General features: G+C 47.1%; 4 protein-coding genes across 11 annotated transcripts in view; 2 read left to right on the forward strand and 2 right to left on the reverse strand.

Annotated features, from left to right (window-relative positions):
* Positions 1 to 2,045, forward strand: part of Dedd (death effector domain containing) — a 13,833-nt gene extending 11,788 nt beyond the window's left edge. For all 5 annotated transcript variants that reach the window (XM_013346938.2, XM_005348808.3, XM_013346937.2 and 2 more), the window contains 2 exons: positions 468 to 614; positions 1,255 to 2,045. In XM_013346938.2, the coding sequence (XP_013202392.1) occupies positions 468 to 614; positions 1,255 to 1,631 (524 nt within the window). In that variant the 3' untranslated portion in view covers positions 1,632 to 2,045. The remainder of the gene's footprint in view (positions 1 to 467; positions 615 to 1,254) is intronic.
* A 39-nt stretch (positions 2,046 to 2,084) lies between these two features.
* Positions 2,085 to 6,250, reverse strand: Nit1 (nitrilase 1). Of its 4 annotated transcripts, none has more exons than XM_005348806.3 (7): positions 6,146 to 6,250; positions 5,508 to 5,603; positions 4,882 to 5,139; positions 4,672 to 4,775; positions 4,342 to 4,475; positions 4,086 to 4,211; positions 2,085 to 3,209 (listed from the first exon to the last, which is right to left on the reverse strand). In XM_005348806.3, exons 3-7 carry the CDS (start codon positions 5,127 to 5,129, stop codon positions 2,943 to 2,945), a joined length of 879 nt encoding a protein of 292 aa, XP_005348863.1. In that variant the 5' UTR covers positions 5,130 to 5,139; positions 5,508 to 5,603; positions 6,146 to 6,250; the 3' UTR covers positions 2,085 to 2,942. The 4 variants fall into 4 exon arrangements, with proteins under 4 accessions (XP_005348863.1, XP_005348862.1, XP_013202390.1 ...); XM_005348805.2 differs by having other exon boundaries at positions 6,178 to 6,230; XM_013346936.2 differs by having other exon boundaries at positions 5,824 to 6,214.
* A 29-nt stretch (positions 6,251 to 6,279) lies between these two features.
* Pfdn2 (prefoldin subunit 2) lies at positions 6,280 to 15,069 on the forward strand. The gene is made up of 4 exons (XM_005348810.2): positions 6,280 to 6,395; positions 12,488 to 12,576; positions 12,663 to 12,786; positions 14,604 to 15,069. The coding sequence occupies exons 1-4, from the start codon at positions 6,321 to 6,323 to the stop codon at positions 14,778 to 14,780; spliced, it is 465 nt and encodes a 154-aa protein (XP_005348867.1). The 5' UTR covers positions 6,280 to 6,320; the 3' UTR covers positions 14,781 to 15,069.
* Positions 15,070 to 15,215: 146 nt separating this feature from the next.
* Positions 15,216 to 17,954, reverse strand: Klhdc9 (kelch domain containing 9). Its single transcript, XM_005348809.3, has 4 exons — positions 17,261 to 17,954; positions 16,867 to 17,026; positions 16,586 to 16,784; positions 15,216 to 15,479 (listed from the first exon to the last, which is right to left on the reverse strand). Exons 1-4 carry the CDS (start codon positions 17,785 to 17,787, stop codon positions 15,313 to 15,315), a joined length of 1,053 nt encoding a protein of 350 aa, XP_005348866.1. The 5' UTR covers positions 17,788 to 17,954; the 3' UTR covers positions 15,216 to 15,312.
* Positions 17,955 to 18,567: the final 613 nt, after the last annotated feature.

Raw genomic sequence — 18,567 nt, forward strand, 5'->3', positions numbered from 1 at the left:
TTTTTTTTTTTTTTTTTTTTGAGATTTCTATTTAGCCCAGGTAATGTAGAACTCTGTGTAATCCAGGCTGGCCTTTGACTTCATCTTCCTTCACTTTTTTTCTTGTTGCTGTTTTGAGACAGAGTTCTGAAACTCACTGTATAGACCAGACTGGTCTCAAACTCGGAGATCTGCCTGCCTCTGCCTCCCAAACGCTGTGATCAAAGGTGTGCATTGCTGCCCAGCTTCCTTCTTTCACTCTTGAGTGCTGGGATAACAAATTTCTTCCGCCACACTTAGTATCCACCCCCATGCTGGGGTTACGCCCAGATCTTCATTATACTAGATAGACATTTGATCATTTCAGCCATCAGATTCATCAATACTGCTTTTATTATTAAATATAAATGATTCCTTTGCATTATTCCAAGTGAAGTATTTGAAGTTCTGCTTTTAAAATGTGTGTTTTCTGTTTCCTTTCTGGCCAGTGCCTCCCCACTATCCTGTGGTGTGCTGCCCCACTTCAGGTTCTCAGATGTGTAGTAAGCGACCAGCCCGAGGGAGAGCCACACTTGGGAACCAGCGAAAACGCCGGAAGTCGGTGACACCAGATCCCAAGGAAAAGCAGACATGTGGTAAGGAAATTCAAGGATTCTAGGGGAAAACTACAAAGAACTCCTGGGATAATGGGCAGTGTGTTGTTCAGTGCAAGGCGGCTTTGGTTGCTTTTGTCAGGTCGGGTGTGGTTTTTATGAGATTACCCTTTGGCAGTGTTACATTACAGTTCTTTTTAGTTAAGTCAAAGGAATGCCAATATGACTTCTTTATTACAGGATGAACCAAGTCAAGACAATTAAAATACATTTCTGCACCTTTTTAAGAAAACAGCTGTTGCCGGGCGGTGGTGGCGCACGCCTTTAATCCCAGCACTCGGGAGGCAGAGGCAGGTGGATCTCTGTGAGTTCGAGACCAGCCTGGTCTACAAGAGCTAGTTCCAGGACAGGCTCCAAAACCACAGAGAAACCCTGTCTCGAAAAACAAAACAAAACAAAACAAAAAAAGAAAAAAGAAAACAGCTGTTACAAACAAGGTGCTGTTTGTGAGTGACCCGAGCATATTCACTGTAGGGAAGCTCCAGCACTGAGGCAGGACTTCAGAGACACTTCAGAGAACTGGCTCTGGGGAGGGTTTCTGCTCTACTAGTCTTGCTTACTTTTCTAGCTTTGGATGTAAACCCAGTCCTTCCTATAAACCATTCTCCTTAAATTCTCCCAGACATCAGGCTTCGAGTCCGGGCGGAATACTGCCAGCATGAGACTGCTCTGCAAGGCAACGTCTTCTCCAATAAGCAGGACCCACTTGAGCGCCAGTTTGAGCGCTTTAACCAGGCCAACACTATCCTCAAGTCCCGGGACCTGGGCTCCATCATCTGTGACATCAAGTTCTCTGAGCTCACCTACCTCGACGCATTCTGGCGCGACTACATCAATGGCTCGTTATTAGAAGCACTGAAAGGTGTCTTCATCACAGACTCTCTCAAGCAAGCAGTGGGCCACGAAGCCATCAAGCTGCTGGTGAACGTGGATGAGGAGGACTATGAGCTTGGCCGACAGAAACTCCTGAGGAACTTGATGCTGCAAGCATTGCCCTGACCTTTCCCCCTTCTCACCTCTGGGGATTGTTTGCTCCATCACGTCTGGAGCTTACATACTATTCTGGGGTTTGTTCTCTGCCCTTCAGCCAATCACACCGCCTTTTTTTTTTTTTTAAGGAAAAGACAAAGGAAAGTGGAAGTGGTGTTCCCTACCCCTCCCTGCACCCATGTGCCTGGGCTTCCCCTCTGTTTCCTGTTGCCACTTACCCCATAATGTGTGTCTACAGCCACCTTACCACTGAGCCGGAAGACAAGTGTATAGGGATGGAGTCTATGGAACATAGCCTGTGCAAGGGACTGAACGTTGCTTTCAGGTGCATTGAGGGGTAATCGATACTTATGGCTTTATGAGGGCTCTTAGATTTGTCTGAAAACCAAAGGGCTGTGAGTAAAGGAGCTGTGGAAGGTGGGACTCGGAAGTGTATTTTGGAAATTAATTACCACCTTCTTCCAAATTATAGAATTTTTTAAAAACAAAGAAGCTGTGGCCCTTTCCGCTCTCTCCTGGCCTCTGGTGCTGCTCCTCTCTGCCTTTCCTTCATCCCATGGCTTGAAACTGCTGCCTCGTGTGGCTCCCTCCCTTTCCCCTTTGTCAGACCCTCTCCAACAGTTAGATGACTGGGGCAGCCTCATAACCCCTCCCAGCTGTGATGTATGTGTGACACCAATACACAGGATGGACGGAGGACAGGGTGCTGGTTAAAGTTTCTCTGAAAAGGAAGGGGTGTGTGGCATGTCCCTTCCATTTCTAGTGAAAATAACAAATGAACTCTTCCCTCATCCTGAGCCCCTTTGCCCTTGCTTCCTTCTGGCTTGAGAGAAAGTGAGTATTCAGTATCAACTTCTGCTCCTGCCCTCTACCTTTCCTCCTGGAGAATGGGGCTAGGACATGCACTGAGCCTTGTTGCACTTTCTTAGGTAGGGAGGCATGTTTGAGCCAGGAGGCCTACAAGTGGAGCGTATTCGAGCAGGTACCACACCACCTCCCCTTCCAGCCCCCAAAGGAGAAGCCCAGACAGACATTATGATTATTATATTTTTTTCAATGCCAGTGCTGCTCAGCCTTCAGCGTAACTTCAGTTTTCATGAAATAAACACTGACTATATAAAATTTTACTTTTCTGAAACTGAAATCTGAGATCAGGTCAAAGTTTTTTCTTTCCCATGAACCTGAACCTGTGTTCCATTAAGAGTTTAAGGTTCTGCAAGTGAGAGAACTGTGCTTGGGTCCTGCCTGCAAGTCACAATGGCCTCACTTCACAGCTGAGTGTGTCTCTGTGTGTCTCAACCCCAGCAGAAGTCACAAGGCTTAAGACAGCGGTTGACCCAGACTGCCATACAGGTCCGGTCTGCGATGCTGGAACACAGGCAGGTGTTGGCGCATCTGTCGCAGAAAGTTGAGATCAATTCGGGCAAGGCAGAGGCCTGGTCCCTCGGAGCAGCGGGCCACCACCGTACCCCAGGGGTCCACCACCATGCTGTGGCCATAACTTGCTCTTGTCTCATGGTGGCGTCCACACTGTGCTGCTGCTATTACATAGCACTGAGATTCAATGGCTCGGGCCCGCAGCAACACCTGAGAAGGAGAAGTGTGTTCATTCAAGCACATACAGTGATTAATAGGCAAGTGATAAGAAGTAGACACTCCAGGCCAATCTACTCATTGACCATTCTGCTAATCAACCAGAATTAGTGACTGTATTAACTCTCTAATACGATTCAACAGCTAAGAAATGAATTTCCCCCTAGATAGGGAAGGAAGATAATCCTTTCAAGTAGAAAGAGAAGAAGAGTAAGATTTGGCTGCTTTTTTTGTTTTGTTTTTGCTTTTTTGTATTTTCTATTTTTTTTTTTTACTTTATTTACTTATTTATTTTGGTTTGTTTTCAGGGCAGGGTTTCTCTGTCCAGCACTGGCTGTCCTGGAAACTAGCTCTTATAGACCAGGCTAGCCTTGAACTCATAGAAATCCACCTGCTTCTGAACCCAGAGTGCTGGGTTTAAAGGTTTGTGCTACCATCGCCTGGCATATACTATGTATTTTCTATTTTTTGAGGTAAGGTCTCACTGTGCAACCCTGGCTGGCCTGGAAGCCAGACATCTGCCTGCCTCTGCCTCACAAGTGTTGGAATAAAAGGCGGGCACCACATGCCCCACTGTTTTCTGTTTTGCTTTTCAAGACAGGGCATCTCTGTGTAACCTTAGCTGTCCTGGAACTTGCTCTGTAAACCACACTGGTCTCGAACTCAGAGATCCACCTGCCTCTGCCTCTAGATGTGTGCCATCACTACCTGGTTTCTATTTTGTTTTATTGAGTCAAGGTATCTCTATGTAGAACATATTGGCCTTGAACCTGTGGCAAATCCTTAGAGTGCCTGGAGTTTAGCTCTGTACCACGCTACTAAGAATAAGATTAAAAGGAGTCCTTATGGTTTGAATAGGCATTCTCTTACCTCCCAGTGGGCAGGTCCAGTAACCGATCCAAAGGCTGAAGGATAAGTAAGTATTTCTGCCCCAGCTTGAGCCAATTTCAGAGAAAGTTCAGGGAACCGCATGTCATAACAGATTGCTAAACCCACCTGAAATTATATAAACAACCCACTCATCTTCCCTGTCCCGTTCATAACATCCAGTACCTTCATTATCGTACTCCAAAGGGGAATGTTACCACTTTTTCAATGTATTCCTGTTTCCTTTTCAAACTCCCACCTTGCCTGCTGGTGTGCTGATGGGTGGCTCGAGAGTGCGTCCAGGCATGGTAGAGTTACTTTCCCGCATAGGCCCCTGACCTGGGATCTCCACATCGCACAGATGTGTCTTCCTGTACTGGGCCACTACTAGCCCTAGAGGAAGAGATAGAGAAAATACTCAGTACAGGCAAGCGAGAAGCCCAGCTACGCTCTTCTCCCAAAGAGTAATAAAGCTAAGAACAGAAGTACAAAGCGTACTAAAGCCAAATAGTTGAGAAAATAATGCTGAAGGATCTGGGCTGGTGGTAGAAAAGCCTGGAAAGAGGCAAGCTAAAATGTTGAGTCTCACCCTTGTTGTTCAGAAGCACATGACAATTGTAGATTTTCTGAGTCTGCTCCCAGTCTTGGCCACGCTCGTGGAATCCACCCAAGGACAGCCAGATTCCACATTCCCTGGGGGGAGGGGACACTGACAACTCTATTCAAGGCTCTACCCCCTCTATGTGGCAATCCAGGAACACAGCCCAGTAATGATTCTATTTCCCTCCCACCCTTGTACCTGGCAAGCTGGCTATATCGTTCCATAAGGTCCCCATCCAGTGGCTCAGACAGTTGTAATGTCTCGGCAGGATTTCGTGCAATGAAGTCAAATGCCTCAGGCAGAAAAGCCAGGCAAGCACCCAGTCTGGCCGCCTCTAGAACCAGCTCAGCACATGTTTTAAAGTTCTCTTTCTTGTTTGGGGTTGATGTTACCTGGCACACAGCCACCAGGGGCAGCTCCCAGGAAGTTGATGAGGACACCGCCATGGCTCTGGGCCTGTGAAGGGCACAGGAAGTGTTCTCAGATTTGCTAGCATGGAGAATCCCAGAGGCTCCAGTGGGACTGGGCCAGAGACATAAATGTTTTTCTCTTTTGAGACAGGGTGTTTTGTAGCCCAAGCAGGCCTTGTTATGTAGCTGTGGATGACCTTAAACTCCTGATTGATCCTCCTCCTGCCTGTTTCCCAAATGCTGAGATTACATGGTGGTGTGTCCCACCATTCTTACGGAGCAGAAACCCAGAGCTACTGGAGTTCACTTATTAAATGCTTGGTGGGTGGCAGACGCTTTTGTCTCCCACTATGCAGTTATTAACATGGATTGAGCACCAACATGCCAGGCAGAGAACATAAAAAAACATGTTACCTGTGCTGAGTACAAAGTACTGAGCTTCGAGGGAATCGGTATCCGATACACAGAAGGGACAGGAGTTGGCGAGGAGGCCTGGTGATGAAGCCCAGCCTGAAGAAGGTGAGAAATCAGGACACCTAACCCTCCTTCAAGCAGTAAGTTTCTACAATTCTCTGCCATTTTCAGGCCTGGTCAGTACTCCCCTCCCCCAAGGCTTCAAAAACACTTTCTTTAAAAACTATTAGTAGCTATGGAAGGAGACCATAAAATGGGAAAATGAGAGAGGAGACTATAATCCATGCCTCAATACCTCAACTTCCAGTGATCTCACATTTAAAACTGAAGCCCTTTTCCTCTGCCAAAGGTTTCCGCAGCTCAAGTCATCTCATGGAACCTTCCTCGTTTCCCCAATTCTCTCTTCTCGGCTGTGCCACCTGCACAGCTTTATAGACTCAACACATATCTTTCCCCTTACACCAGTATCTCGGGAGGAACGTTCACTCTCCCTAGATCCCCACCATCTCGTGGTGGGTAGGGGGCACAGGACCAGATCCCAACCCTAGACCCCGCCCTGTGATTAGCGCGTCCTTCCCGCCTCTCCCTGGGACAAGAATCTCTGTTGCACAAGTTAAAGCATCGCAGGTGGAATTCACCGCAGCGGGCAGGGTTGGGGAGTAGGTCCTACATGAAGACACCGCCAAAACCATTCGCAGGGTCGATCTGAGGAGCTTCCTGGAACCAGAAGCGCTGGGGCAAGTGGGTGGTAACTACCAGACCGGATGTGACGCACTGGGAGTGCGCAGGCCGGAAAGCTTGCAGGTGGCGAAGATGGCGGACAGCGGCGGCCGTGTGAGCAAGAGCAGCGGGAACAGCACGGGGAAGGGAGCGGTGTCGGCGGAACAGGTGAGGATCGGATCGCGAGCGCTGAGGGTTACTGGGTCGCTGTCGAGTTTGTGCAAGAAATGGGGTCTGTCGCTTGGACGGGCCTTTAGCCCCCTCCATGCTCGCCGTGGTCGCACACAGGGGAAGGGTGTCTTTGGAGGTGGTCACGAGCCCTCCTAGGGCATGGGGTAGGTGGGTTTGTAGCTGAGAGCCACGCCGCGGGGTGGGGAGGGCCAGGTCCCTAGGGTGTGGGTCGTCCTTTGCCCCGTCTCCGAGGTACCATAAAGAGAATATGGTTTGGCATGGCATCTAGTAACGAATCCCAGAGGGCTATTAGTCAATGAATTGTTTATTCTGTTACTCCAAACCCCGCGTTCACTGTCGCCGACACTCTGCAGAACCACGTGCCTCGGACTCGACCAGTTTAGTCTTCTGTAACTATTTTAACCGAGGAGTAGTTAGTAGATAGGCTTTGTGGTTTGGTCTTGGAGTGGGGTGGAGGTTGCGACAGGGTCGCTCTATGTAGCTTTGGCTTCTCTGAAATTCACTGTGTAGATCAAGCTGGCCTGAAACGCAGAGATCTGCTTGGCCCTGCCCCTGCCTCTCAAATTCTGGGATTAAAAAGCGTGAGCCACTATGTTGGGCCAGGGTGGTTTAGTCTTTTGAGACATGGTCTCACCAAGTAACCCAGCCTGGCCTCGAAGTCGCTGACTGTGTTCTCGGAATGTAGACTGACTTTTCAGAAGGGACCAGAAACCCTTTTCTGATCCAAGTTTGCTTCTCCTATATAACATTGGGATACGTCTGACTGATCAGAAAGCCCTTTGTGGTATGGGAACTGTGCCTTGTTAAATGATTAATTCATATTAGAAGAAAAAAAATCACACAATTGAATTGTGGCTAGCGGTGTAGCTAAGTGGGTCAAGTGGGAAAGCCCTGAAGTGTAGGATATGGGAGGGTGTTCAGGTTGGTGTGTGTGTGTAATAGTTGTTTTAATCATAGGTACATTTGTTAGTTAATTGTTGAAAAACCAGTACAAGCAGGTAAAGGGTATCAGCATAAAGAGTTTAAAACTGATCCTATCAAAGAGCACAATCTATTGGAGCCACAAAAAGGGGGGGGAGGATTTTCATAATTCTATTGTGAGACAGAAAGTAAGTGTTCGAAGAGAAGTAAACTGCAGTGAAATTTTGAGGATGGAAGAGGTAGCATCTGACACAGTGGAAAAAACAACAAAAAATAATGCTCTTTGAGGGTCTGTCCTGTGTTAGGCTCCAATGAACACAGAGAAATAGGTAAATGAAACAGACATTGTCTTCAACTTGATCAAAGACTAGTTAGAAAAACAAGATGGCCAAGTGTGGTTGCTCAAACCTGTCATCTCGCTGGATTACCACGTCCATTTCCAGGCTGGCCTGGGCTACAGAGTGAAACACAGTCTCAAAAAACAAACAAGACAGACAGAAAAACAAATAAAACAATGAGGCTTTAAAAATTTATTTTATGGGCCTGGTGGTGGTGGTGCACACCTGATCCCAGCACTTGAGAGGTAAAGGCAGGAGGATCTCCGTGAGTTCGAGGCCAGACTGCTCTAAAGCTAGTTTAGTTTCAGGAGAGCCAAGGCTACCCAGAGAAAGACTGTCTTGAAGAATAAACAAAGAAATGTTCATAAGGGGCTCGAGAGATGGCTTTTGCAGGGCCCCAAGCTTGGTTCCCAGCACTCATGTTGGTTGGCTCACAATTCCCTGTCACTTCAGCTCAAGGGAATCCAATGCCCTGTTCTGCCCTCCAAGGCAACTGCACTCAAGTGTACATGCTCTCACGCAGACACACATACATGCACATAATCTGAACAATTTTTTACTTGTTTTTGTTGTTTTGTTCAAGACAGGGTTTCTTTGTGCAGCCTTGGGTGTCCTGGAACTAGCTCCATAGACCAGGTTGGCCTTGAACTCACATCTGCCTGCCTCTGCCTATTGAGGTCTGGGATTAAAGGCATGCACCACCACTACCTAGCCTAAACAATTTCTATAAATGGTAATTTGCTTTTATTTTCTGGAGGGTAAAACTCTGCCGCTTAATTATAAAGGATGAGAAAAGTTGGTCAAGAGTTTTAGTTAGAGGTAATAATTCGAAAGCGTTGAGACATGAACTGCCTGGCATTGGAAATTCTAGTGGACTTGAAAGCTATGTAGTGGAAAGTTTGAAGGGGGCTACAGGGTTTCTGTGTCTGATGGACAATGGCACTTTAGATGAGGGGGAAAAAAGTGGAAAGGAAATGGTTCGGCTGTTTTTCGAGGGGTGATAGGGAAAAGTCTCCAGAGGAGACTTAAGTGTGCGTGTATTCTTGTCTGCAGGTTGCAGGCCAGAAGACATCAGCTGTCATAGGTGTCATTTACTTTGTTGTTGGAGACAGCTTCTTTTGTTTAGCCTAGAACTTACTAAACTAGCTGGAGTGGCTAGCCAGAAAGCCCTAGGTCCTCTCTTTCCCCAGTACTGGGATAGCAAATGTGCCTGGGGTTTAAGTTTGCCAACAGTCTAACATTCCATTGTAGGCAGTTTGTGCCTGCAAGCCTTTTTTCTTTTCCTTCCTTCCTGTCTGTCTGTCTTTCTTCCTTCCTTCCTTCCTTCCTTCCTTCCTTCCTTCCTTCCTTCCTGTCTGTCTTTCTTCCTGTCTCTCTCTCTCTCTCTCTCTCTCTCTCTCTCTCTCTCTCTTTTGTGTGTGTTTATGGATGGAAGAAACATGCCCTAGTCCATGCTACTGCAGCCTAGGGAAGCTTGAGAAATTTACAAATGAAACATTTATTTTGCCCCAGGGTTCTGGAAGCTGACAATTTATTTCATGGCTATAGCAGCAGTATTGGCAAGAGATAGACGGGGGAAGGGCGAGTGCGTGCTTGCAGAAAGGGAAAAACTTGAGAAGTGGTCTAACTCTACAAAAAGCTGCTTTCCTGGAACCAGCCTCCTGTAGATGGAGGTTTTCATCAGGACCTCAACTAACCACGCAGAGACTTAATATTAATTATAAATGATTAGCCAATAGCTTAGGTTTGTTACTAGCTCTTACAATTTTAATTAACCCATACTTCTATCTGTTTCTACCATGTGAACCGGTGCCTCATCCTGCTCCTCTTTGTCTCATCTTGACCCCACAGACTCTGCCTTTTTCGTTCCCAGCATTCTCTCTGCCCTGAAAATCCCGCCTAGCTATCAGCCAATAAGCTTTTTATTAGCAATGAAAGCAATGCATTTTCACGGTGTACAGTAGGATTGCTTCACATCAGGCTCCCACATGCCCGCACACACATGGGCGCCCACACACAGGTGCACCTGCACACATGTACACACACAAAATGGAAAAATAAAGAGTTCTTTCACAAGGTCAGCAGGATGATACAGGGGCATAGGATGCTTTGCTTCATTCCCAGGATCCATGTAACTCCCCTCCCCGCCTTTAAATTGAACCCTGATACACAAAGGACAAGTAAGTGCCTACCACGGAGCCAGACCTTAATTTGTTTTCATGTTTTAGAAGTAAACAAGACACAGCATCTAAGCTATCATAGTGCTTGGCACATAGTAGATGTTCTTTACTTTCCATTTTGGGGAAAGCAGTTGTAGGGTCATGAAAGAGTTAAGTGTTTAAAAATGGGTTATATTTGCATGTTAATTTTTCCGAGAGATAATAGAAAAGAAGGCACAGTGTATAGTGGCAAGTCAAATATAAATAAAAAAGATTCGGGGTTGGGGGTATAGCCCAGTTTGGTCAAGTGCTTGTCTTCTATGCCTGAGGCCTTGGGTTGATGCTTAGCATTGAATGTACTGGGTGTGAAGAGCACTCCTGGATTCCTAGGATTCCTGGGAGGTGGGGGCAAGAGGATCAGAAGTTCAAGTCCTGTTGGCTACATGGCAAATTTGAGGTCATCTTGGGCTATATGGGATAAAAAAGAAAAGAAAAAGTAGAAAATATTTTCTGGGGGCTGGAGAGATGACTGGCTGTTCTTTCAGAGGTCCTGAGTTCAGTTCCCAGCAACCACATGGTGGCTCACAACCATCTATAATGAGATTTGGCGCCCTCTTGTGGCATGCAGGCAGAACACTGTATATGTAATAAATAGATTTATTTATTTATTTATTATACAATGTTCTGTCTGTGTGTAGGCCTGCAGGCCAGAAGAGGGCACCAGACCCTATTACAGATGGTTGTGAGCCACCATGTGGTTGCTGGGAATTGAACTCAGGACCTTTGGAAGAGCAGGCAATGCTCTTAACCACTGAGCTCTCTCTCTAGCCCCATAATAAATAAATCTTTTTTTAAAAAAAAGATTTTGTGTTTAAAAAGGGGAAAAATACTGGGTTGGTGGTGCCGCATGCCTTTAATTCCAGCACTCAGGAGGCACAGGCAGGCGGATCTGAGTTCAAGACGAGCTTGGTCTGCAGAGGTTGAGAGTACTGGCTACTCTTCCACATGGTAGCTCACAGCTGTGTATAGTGGGATCTGATGCCCTCTTCTGACCTAAAAAGAACAGTAGGGAATAAGGAAAAGGGAAGAATTAGATAAGCCATAGCGGAGAAGACCACGAGAAAATTTGTATTTTAAAAGGAACAATGGAGCCGGGTGGTGGCAGTGGTGGTGCCCTCAGGAGGCAGAGGCAGGCGGATCTCTGTGAGTTCAAGGCCAGCCTGGTCTACAGAGCAAGTTCCAGGACAGGCTGCAAAGCAGAGAAACCCTGTCTTTAAACACACACACACACACACACACACACACACGAACTGTGGGAATTCCAAGGAGTGGGAATGGAGCTAGATAGTTTTGAGACCCCAGCAATGGCTGCTTAAAATTAGCTGAGTGTGCATCCCACTCAGAGTTACGTTGCAGTTTGCTGCTGACAGTACATTTACTTTTATTGCACTTATGGCCGAATTGTTCCACAACTGGGGATAATTCACTCATTTCAGTAGATTTAGTTCCTGTCCTGAAAGACAACAACAACAGATAGTTCATTTTACACTAGCATAAAGAAATAGGGTAGGTGGCTGGGATAGCTCCCTGGTAGATGCCTTCTTAGCATCATCACCCCCCCCCCCGTTCCCCCCCTTTCCCCAAGCCCTAGGTCTGATCTAACACTACAGTGAAAGGGGTGGAGAGGTGCCTGTTGGTAAGATGTTGGCCAGGAGTGTGATACCGCATATGTCCAGAAGAGTGCGCCATAGTGCTGGGAGGACATTTAGAGTCTGCTTTAGTCGGAGGATTTCCTTTTACTTCACTTCCCCCTCTCCTCTTCCATTTCTTTCTTTCCTTATCTTCCCTCCCCTCTTGCCCTCTCTTCCTCTCACCTCTTCTCCTTCTCCTCTTAAGAGACAGGGCCTCTGTCCCAGGTGGCTTTGAACTCGTGATCCTCCTGCCTCGGTCTCCTCAGTACTAAAATTATGGACTTGCGGTACTAGGCCAAGCTCCTTTTTAAACTAAACAAAACAAACAACTCGTTTGTCTTTTTCTCATTAGTTTTCAGGACAGTTTATCACTGTAGCCCGACTGGCCTGGACTTACCACAATCGTACCTGTTTTAATGAGTGTTATTGAAGGATAGCAGGTAGTTTGCAAAATTGAGCTGAAAAGGGCTAATTAGACTAAAGTTCAAGAACTGGGGCTGCCTTAAGGAATCCAGGAAGGTCACCTCTTTGTAACCACAGGTACTGTAGCTTCAACTGCTTTTATTAGACCTTCGTTTCTACCCACAGCTCAATATCTGAAGAAGGACTGGCATAGGTACTAACGTCTCGGGTCAGTGCCGGGATTAAAGGCATGTGTCTCCACCACTTAGCTGCTAACAGCCTCCCTTACCTGCAAGTCTCCTGTAGGTTTTCCAGGCCCCCCCCCCATTTAGATCTGTTATTAAATTTCCTTGTGCCTAGCAAATATCTCACACATGTAGGCACCAAGTGCCTCCTGGGAAGGAATTACACAGACTAAGAAATTGCAGATTTGTATTCTATTCCTTTCCCAAGACGGGTATCCACTCCTCCATCTTTGTGAAACTTGCCGTCCTGTGGGCTGCCTTCACTTTCTGGCATTTTCACTGTCTCATCTCTCATCTTTTCTCATGTCTTAGGTAATTGCTGGCTTTAATCGCCTTAGGCAGGAGCAGAGAGGCTTGGCATCCAAAGCAGCTGAGCTGGAGATGGAACTGAATGAGCACAGGTAAGAAAGTCACAGAGAAACAATAGAACAGTTGAGGGGTGCAGTACAGTGGGACTGAATTTTGAGGTCTTGTTCTCTACCCCTAGCCTAGTGATTGATACCCTGAAGGAAGTGGACGAAACCCGCAAGTGCTACCGAATGGTTGGAGGCGTGCTGGTGGAGCGGACTGTCAAAGAAGTGCTGCCTGCCTTGGAGGGTAACAAAGAGCAGGTGAGCGAGGGGTTAAATAGGGTGACCAGGAATAGAGGGAATGTGAGGGAAGAAAGTCCAGGCAGAAATTCATGTTGAAGATAGCGTGTAGCCTGTTAGTCTGTGCCCTTTATACGATTGCAAAGTCCAACTCCTTACGTGGGGAGTTGCTGGCTGTGTGCCCTTTCCATAGGCTCTTTGATGTGGTTGATTTGGAAAGAGGATGGGTAGAGCAGTGTTTCTCACAGTGTAGTCCATGGATACCTGAATCAAAATCACCTGAAGAACTAGTTTAACAGCGCTGGATCAAATCCAGGCCTTATGCATTCCAAGCTAAGAACTTGCCACTGCTACACCTCCAGCCAAGAATCCGTTGAAAATGCAACTTCTTACGCTCTCTCTGGATCCACTGAACCAGACCCTCAAAGATACCATAAGTGACATTTTAGAAGGAGAAAGAGTACTGACTGGGGTGCTACATATTGGTGATTAACTTGCTATGATGAGGCAGGGGAATCTTGGGTTTGAAACCATCCCGAGGAACCTATAAGTCAATAAGTTAAAAAAAAAAAAAAATGAATGTGACCAAAGAGAAGAAATGATAGTGATAAATGCTTTTTTTTTTTGTTTTGTTTATTATATATACACTGTGTTCTGTCTGCTTGTATGCCTGCAGGCCAGAAGGGGACACCAGATCTCATTACAGATGATTGTGAGCCACCATGTGGTTGCTGGGAATTGAACTCAGGACCTCTGGGAGAGAAGTCAGTGCTCTTAATCACTGAGACATCTCTCCAGCCTGATAAATGCTGTTTTAAAAACAAGCAACCCACCCTCCCTGGGAAGCTGTTGGCAATTAAAGGTTGCTAGGAGAGGGTGGGCCGTTGTCTTCAGTAATATAGCCCCTGGTGAGTTGCTCATCCTCCAGTGAATAGCTCCAGACTCGTGACCACAAGGGTGGTCCTGGTAAAACTCAGTGGGTCACAAAACAAATCCAAGATATATGATTATGAGATGGGGATTTGTCAGGGAGGTGGGTAAAGGAGTGGGGCTGGCCAGGTGGTGGTGGTGCACACCTGTAATCCCAGCAGTTGGGAGGCAGAGGCAGGTGGATCCCTGTGAGTTTGAGGCTAGCCTGATATACAAAGTGAGTTCCTGGACAGCCAGGGCAACACAGAGAAACTCTGTTTCAAAAAAACAAAAAATTAAAAAATAAAAACAAAAAAACTGGGGCTAAGTATCTAAGTATGATCAGAATATATTATGTACATTGTACTATTGGAGGAAGACGCTTATTGGTTCCCGGTGCTAGCTTAGACCCGAAATAATCACACAGAAACTGTATTAATTAAATCACTGCTTGGCCCATTAGCTCTAGCTTTTTATTGGCTAACTCTTACATTAATTTAACCCATTTCTATTAATCGGTGTATTGCCATGTGGCAGTGGCTTACTGTTCCCAGCTTCTGTCTCAGATGAGGATCTGTGGCTTCCCTCTGACTCCGCCCTTCCCTGCCTAGCTAAGTTCTGCCCTACTATAGGTCCAAAGCAGTTCTTTATTCATTAACCAATAAAAGCAACACATAGACAGAAGGACCTCCTACACCATTGTACATTTATGAAGTTGTCAAAGACTAACAAAAGTAAGAAGGTCAGATGATTCCCTTGTATAAGACACTGTGTGTGAGAAAGAAATCACTTGAGAGCCTGGGCTTGGTCAATTCTGGGCTAAAGGTGAAGTTGAGTATGGTCTTGTTTCGCTTCCTCTAATCACTGTCTGCTCCAGGTGGGGAAGGGAGACGTTCAGCCTTTCTATAGCCTCTTTTCTTTACTTCTAGATTCAGAAGATCATCGAGACACTGTCACAGCAGCTTCAGGCAAAGGGGAAAGAACTCAATGAATTTCGGGAAAAGCACAACATTCGTCTTATGGGAGAAGACGAGAAGCCAGCAGCCAAGGAGAACTCAGAAGGGGCTGGGGCGAAGTCCAGCTCAGCAGGAGTGCTGGTCTCTTAGGAACTAAGGCCTCTACATTTTTTTTTCATCCTGATACCCACTACTAATATCTTTTTATTGTTGTTGTTGTTGTTGTTATTATTATTATTATTTTCTCTGCTATTGTAATATTTTTTGTTAATTAAATGTTTTGGTCAGAATGCTTAGCTGTAGCCTGAAACTTTCTCTCATTAAGGGCAAAAGACAGCGTACAGCTGGACATGCTGGCACACGTGCTTTTAGTGCATGGAATAGAGCAGGAGGCTAAGGCTATCCAGGGCTATATATAGTGAGACTCTGTTTCAAACATAGTATCTGATTTGCAGTTTTTGTCTCTGCCAGGTTAGCGGCTCCCAGTATCAGAAAGGCTTTGGGCTTTCCCTTGCAGATAAAGGTGTCTGCTTATTTAGTGCCCTTCTAAAACGGACTCAGAGACAAAACGTTGATTCTCGGATTGAAGTTTAATAAGTTTTTGAAGTGGGGCGATAGCTCTGAGAGTGCTGTGTGCGTCTGTCATGACAGAGGCTCTGGCCATGTGCCTTTTGGCTGCTCTTTAGACGAAGAGTTCCAGGATGCAAACCTGTGGGCTAGCTGTCCTGCCGTCCTCACCAAAACCCCCAACCAAATAAAGCTGGTCATTCCAAAGACAAGTGCGATGGCCCACGCGCTTCAGTCCACGGTCTGCGCAGGGGAAGTGGAACCACAGAGGTGGAGACTTGCCTGTAGGGTGGAGAGCAGAGGGTGGTTACTGAGGAGGGATACCTCGGTCTTCGCTTCAACAATGCTTGCCTATTATTTTTTTCCCCATTTAATTTGTTGACCTTTTCAAATATTCTATGTATCTTGTCTATTTTGTTTTTGTTTCTTGAAGCAGGATCTCACTATCCTGGTTGGTCTCAAATTGTATGTAGACCAGGCTGGCTGGCCTCAAACTTCCAGACATCTGTCTGCCTCCAGGGGCTAGGATTAAAGGTGTGAACCACCATACCTGGCTCTTTTTTTGTTTTGTTTTGTTTTGTTTTTTTGAGACGAGGTTTCTGTGTAGCCCTGGTTGACACTTGCTCTGTAGACCAGGCTGGCCTTGAACTCACAGTGATTCTTCTGCCTCTGTCTCGAGAGTGCTGGCACTAAAGGCATGTGCCATTACAGTCTGGCTATGGCTCTATTTTTAAGAAATGTATATGTGTGTATATATATTAGATAGGATCTTATGTGTAGCGCTGACTGACCTGGAACTCATTATATTGTAACAGGCTTTTTTTTTTTGGGCCATAACCAGCTCCCAAGTAAAGGCATAGAGACATCTTATTAGTTATGAATGCTCAGTCTTATTTTATGCTTGTCCCACTAGCTCTTATTAACCTCTCTTTACCTGCATTTTGCCTCGGGGCTTTTTACCTTTCTTTAATTCTGTACGTTCCGTGTCTGTCTGGCTCTCTTTGTCCCTCACTCTCTCTTCTAGCTTTAGACTCCTACAGCCCCACCGATCCCTCCTCTGCCTGTGTATTGGCCGTTCAACTTTTTATTAGACCAATCAGGTGCCTTAGGCAAAGCCACACATCTTTACATAATTTAACAAATGCAGCATAAACAAGAGTAACACATTTAAGACAGGGTCTCTATGTAGCTCTGACTGTCCTGGAACTTACTGTGTAGACCAGGCTGGCCTTGAACTCAGAAATCCATGCACCACCACACCCAGCCCACCTTTAACTCTTGTCAACTAATCTGTCTTCCGTTCTGTCCCACCACTCCATCTTTTTGTAGTTTTCTGGTTCACGTGTCTTTCCCTCCTCCCTTCCTCCGAACATTAGTTTGGCTCTCACGGGTATCATAGATGTAGAGGTCATTGCAGATCGTGTCCCTAGCTCTGGTCAGAGTTTCCCCACCAAAGAGTACAGCGAAAGGTCCCACCACTGAACAGGAATGGTGCCGCAGGCTCTGGGGTCCCTGCTGCAACCCCTGCCCACTGCTCACAAGCCTGGCAAGCTGTTCCATCAAACGAGGGGCAACAGGTGGTTCCTCCTTTGGAGAGAAAAAAGGGACTGTCTGAAGGGTTTGCTCATCTCTACTCATTTCTACTCTAAAATGTGAGAGGAGCTAATACCTTAATTTTCCCATGGCTCCATTGCCCTGCTACTTCTGGTTCAACGGAGTTGCAGCCCCCAAAGAGCAATAGCTGATGACCCGGGTGGGGTCCAGCAGTTGGCAGCAGAGCAGCGCAGTGGCCAGACCGTGAGACCGTGTGGCAGCCTTCTTCTTTGTAGCTGTTGGTACACAAATTCGGGTTTTCTGAAAAGATTCGGATGTTGTACCGCTTTGCCAGAGTGCCCTTGTGAAAGAGAAAATCAGGCTTGGAGCAGAAGGTTAAGCCATCTTGGAAATTGTAGATCCAAGAAGGAGGGGTGCTAGGGTAAGGACAGGAATCAATTACCAATAAGTTGGTTAAGTTTTGTTTTCCTAGATAGAAAATGAATAGATGTTTGGGGCAAAGGTTGTACCAATAAGTGCGGGTGCTGTGGTCCAACTTTAACGTGTAGATGCTTCCATAGCGTCGCTGAGTGCGGGTACCACCCTCTCTGCCGGACACTCGCAGCTCTCGGTCTGATAGGCGGGTGCAGGTGTGACTGCTGAGGCCAGCAGGAGGGCTGTTGCCAGGGTTCGCAGTCCATACCTCCCACACTCCACTCTCCGTGTCCAGAGCCGCCACCGTGGCTAGGCGACGTGACCCGTCCCAGCCTCCCACCACACAGAGCCAACGTCCTCCCACCAGTGCCGCATCGTGGTGACTGCGAAGGGGACTGCCCCGGGCTGCCAGTCGCACAGCTTGGCCCCCAGCTGGGTCAAAGATCACAGTATCACTGCTGGGCACTCTTGCACCACCTTCTAAGAGACCCCCTACCAGATAGAACCGTCCCCGCAGTTCGGTGCATGAATGAAAGGCACGAGCCAGAAGCGCATCCCGCGCCACTGGCCTCCAGGTCCAGGCTGAGCCCCTTGCTAGACCGGGGGATTCCGCCCCAGCCATGGGCCCAGCAGAAGGAAGAGCCGTTGGATCGCTTCAGATCACACCCCTTCTTGCGGGGCCCAGCACTTCCTTCAGGCATGGGCTAGCTTCCCCTCCAAGACCAACCCAGGTCCTTCCGTACTCAAGACACCCCTTCTCTCCACTGCTGTCGCCCAGCAACCACTGCAGGGACTGCAGTGCGACCGCTGCAAACCGAAGGTCGCAAAGCGCCTGTTACCTTGGAGACAGGAGACCTGGTTAGCTACCGCGATCGTACAGTGCTGTCGCCAGGGCAACGAGATGTGGGGAAGTCAGTAAATAACCTAAAAGACTTGGGCTCATAAAAGGGTGGGCGCTGGCAGGTCCTTAGAAGAGCCCAATACTGGCGAGTTAGCTTGATTATGACATTCGGGACGCAGGTTTGGGGGAACGGACCGTGTCTCCCTCCCACCCACCCCCGCTGCAGGGTTTCAAACTTGGAATTTTCTCTAGGGATGAGATAGGAAAGAAACAAGTCACAGGTCAGAGGTTGAGGGAATGAACGCGGACTAAGTGACTTGGGAGTCAGAGATTTGGATAGACCCCCCCTCCCCCAGCGTTCCCATTTATGTAACCGTTAGTGGTAAAGTCCTTCAAAGTACTGATTGGGTGGAGAGTCTTTTCACCTCTGGCCACTAGAGGGCAGTAGAGTCCAGCCTCCAAGGGAAGAGACAGGAGTGAAAAAGGTGGTTGATGGTGGCGAGAGATAGGAAAAGAAAAGAGACAACATGGGCAGGAGAAGATGAGTTAGAGGGGGCAAAG

The sequence above is a fragment of the Microtus ochrogaster genome, chromosome 6 (assembly GCF_000317375.1).
Source record: "Microtus ochrogaster isolate Prairie Vole_2 chromosome 6, MicOch1.0, whole genome shotgun sequence".
NCBI lineage: Eukaryota > Metazoa > Chordata > Mammalia > Rodentia > Cricetidae > Microtus > Microtus ochrogaster.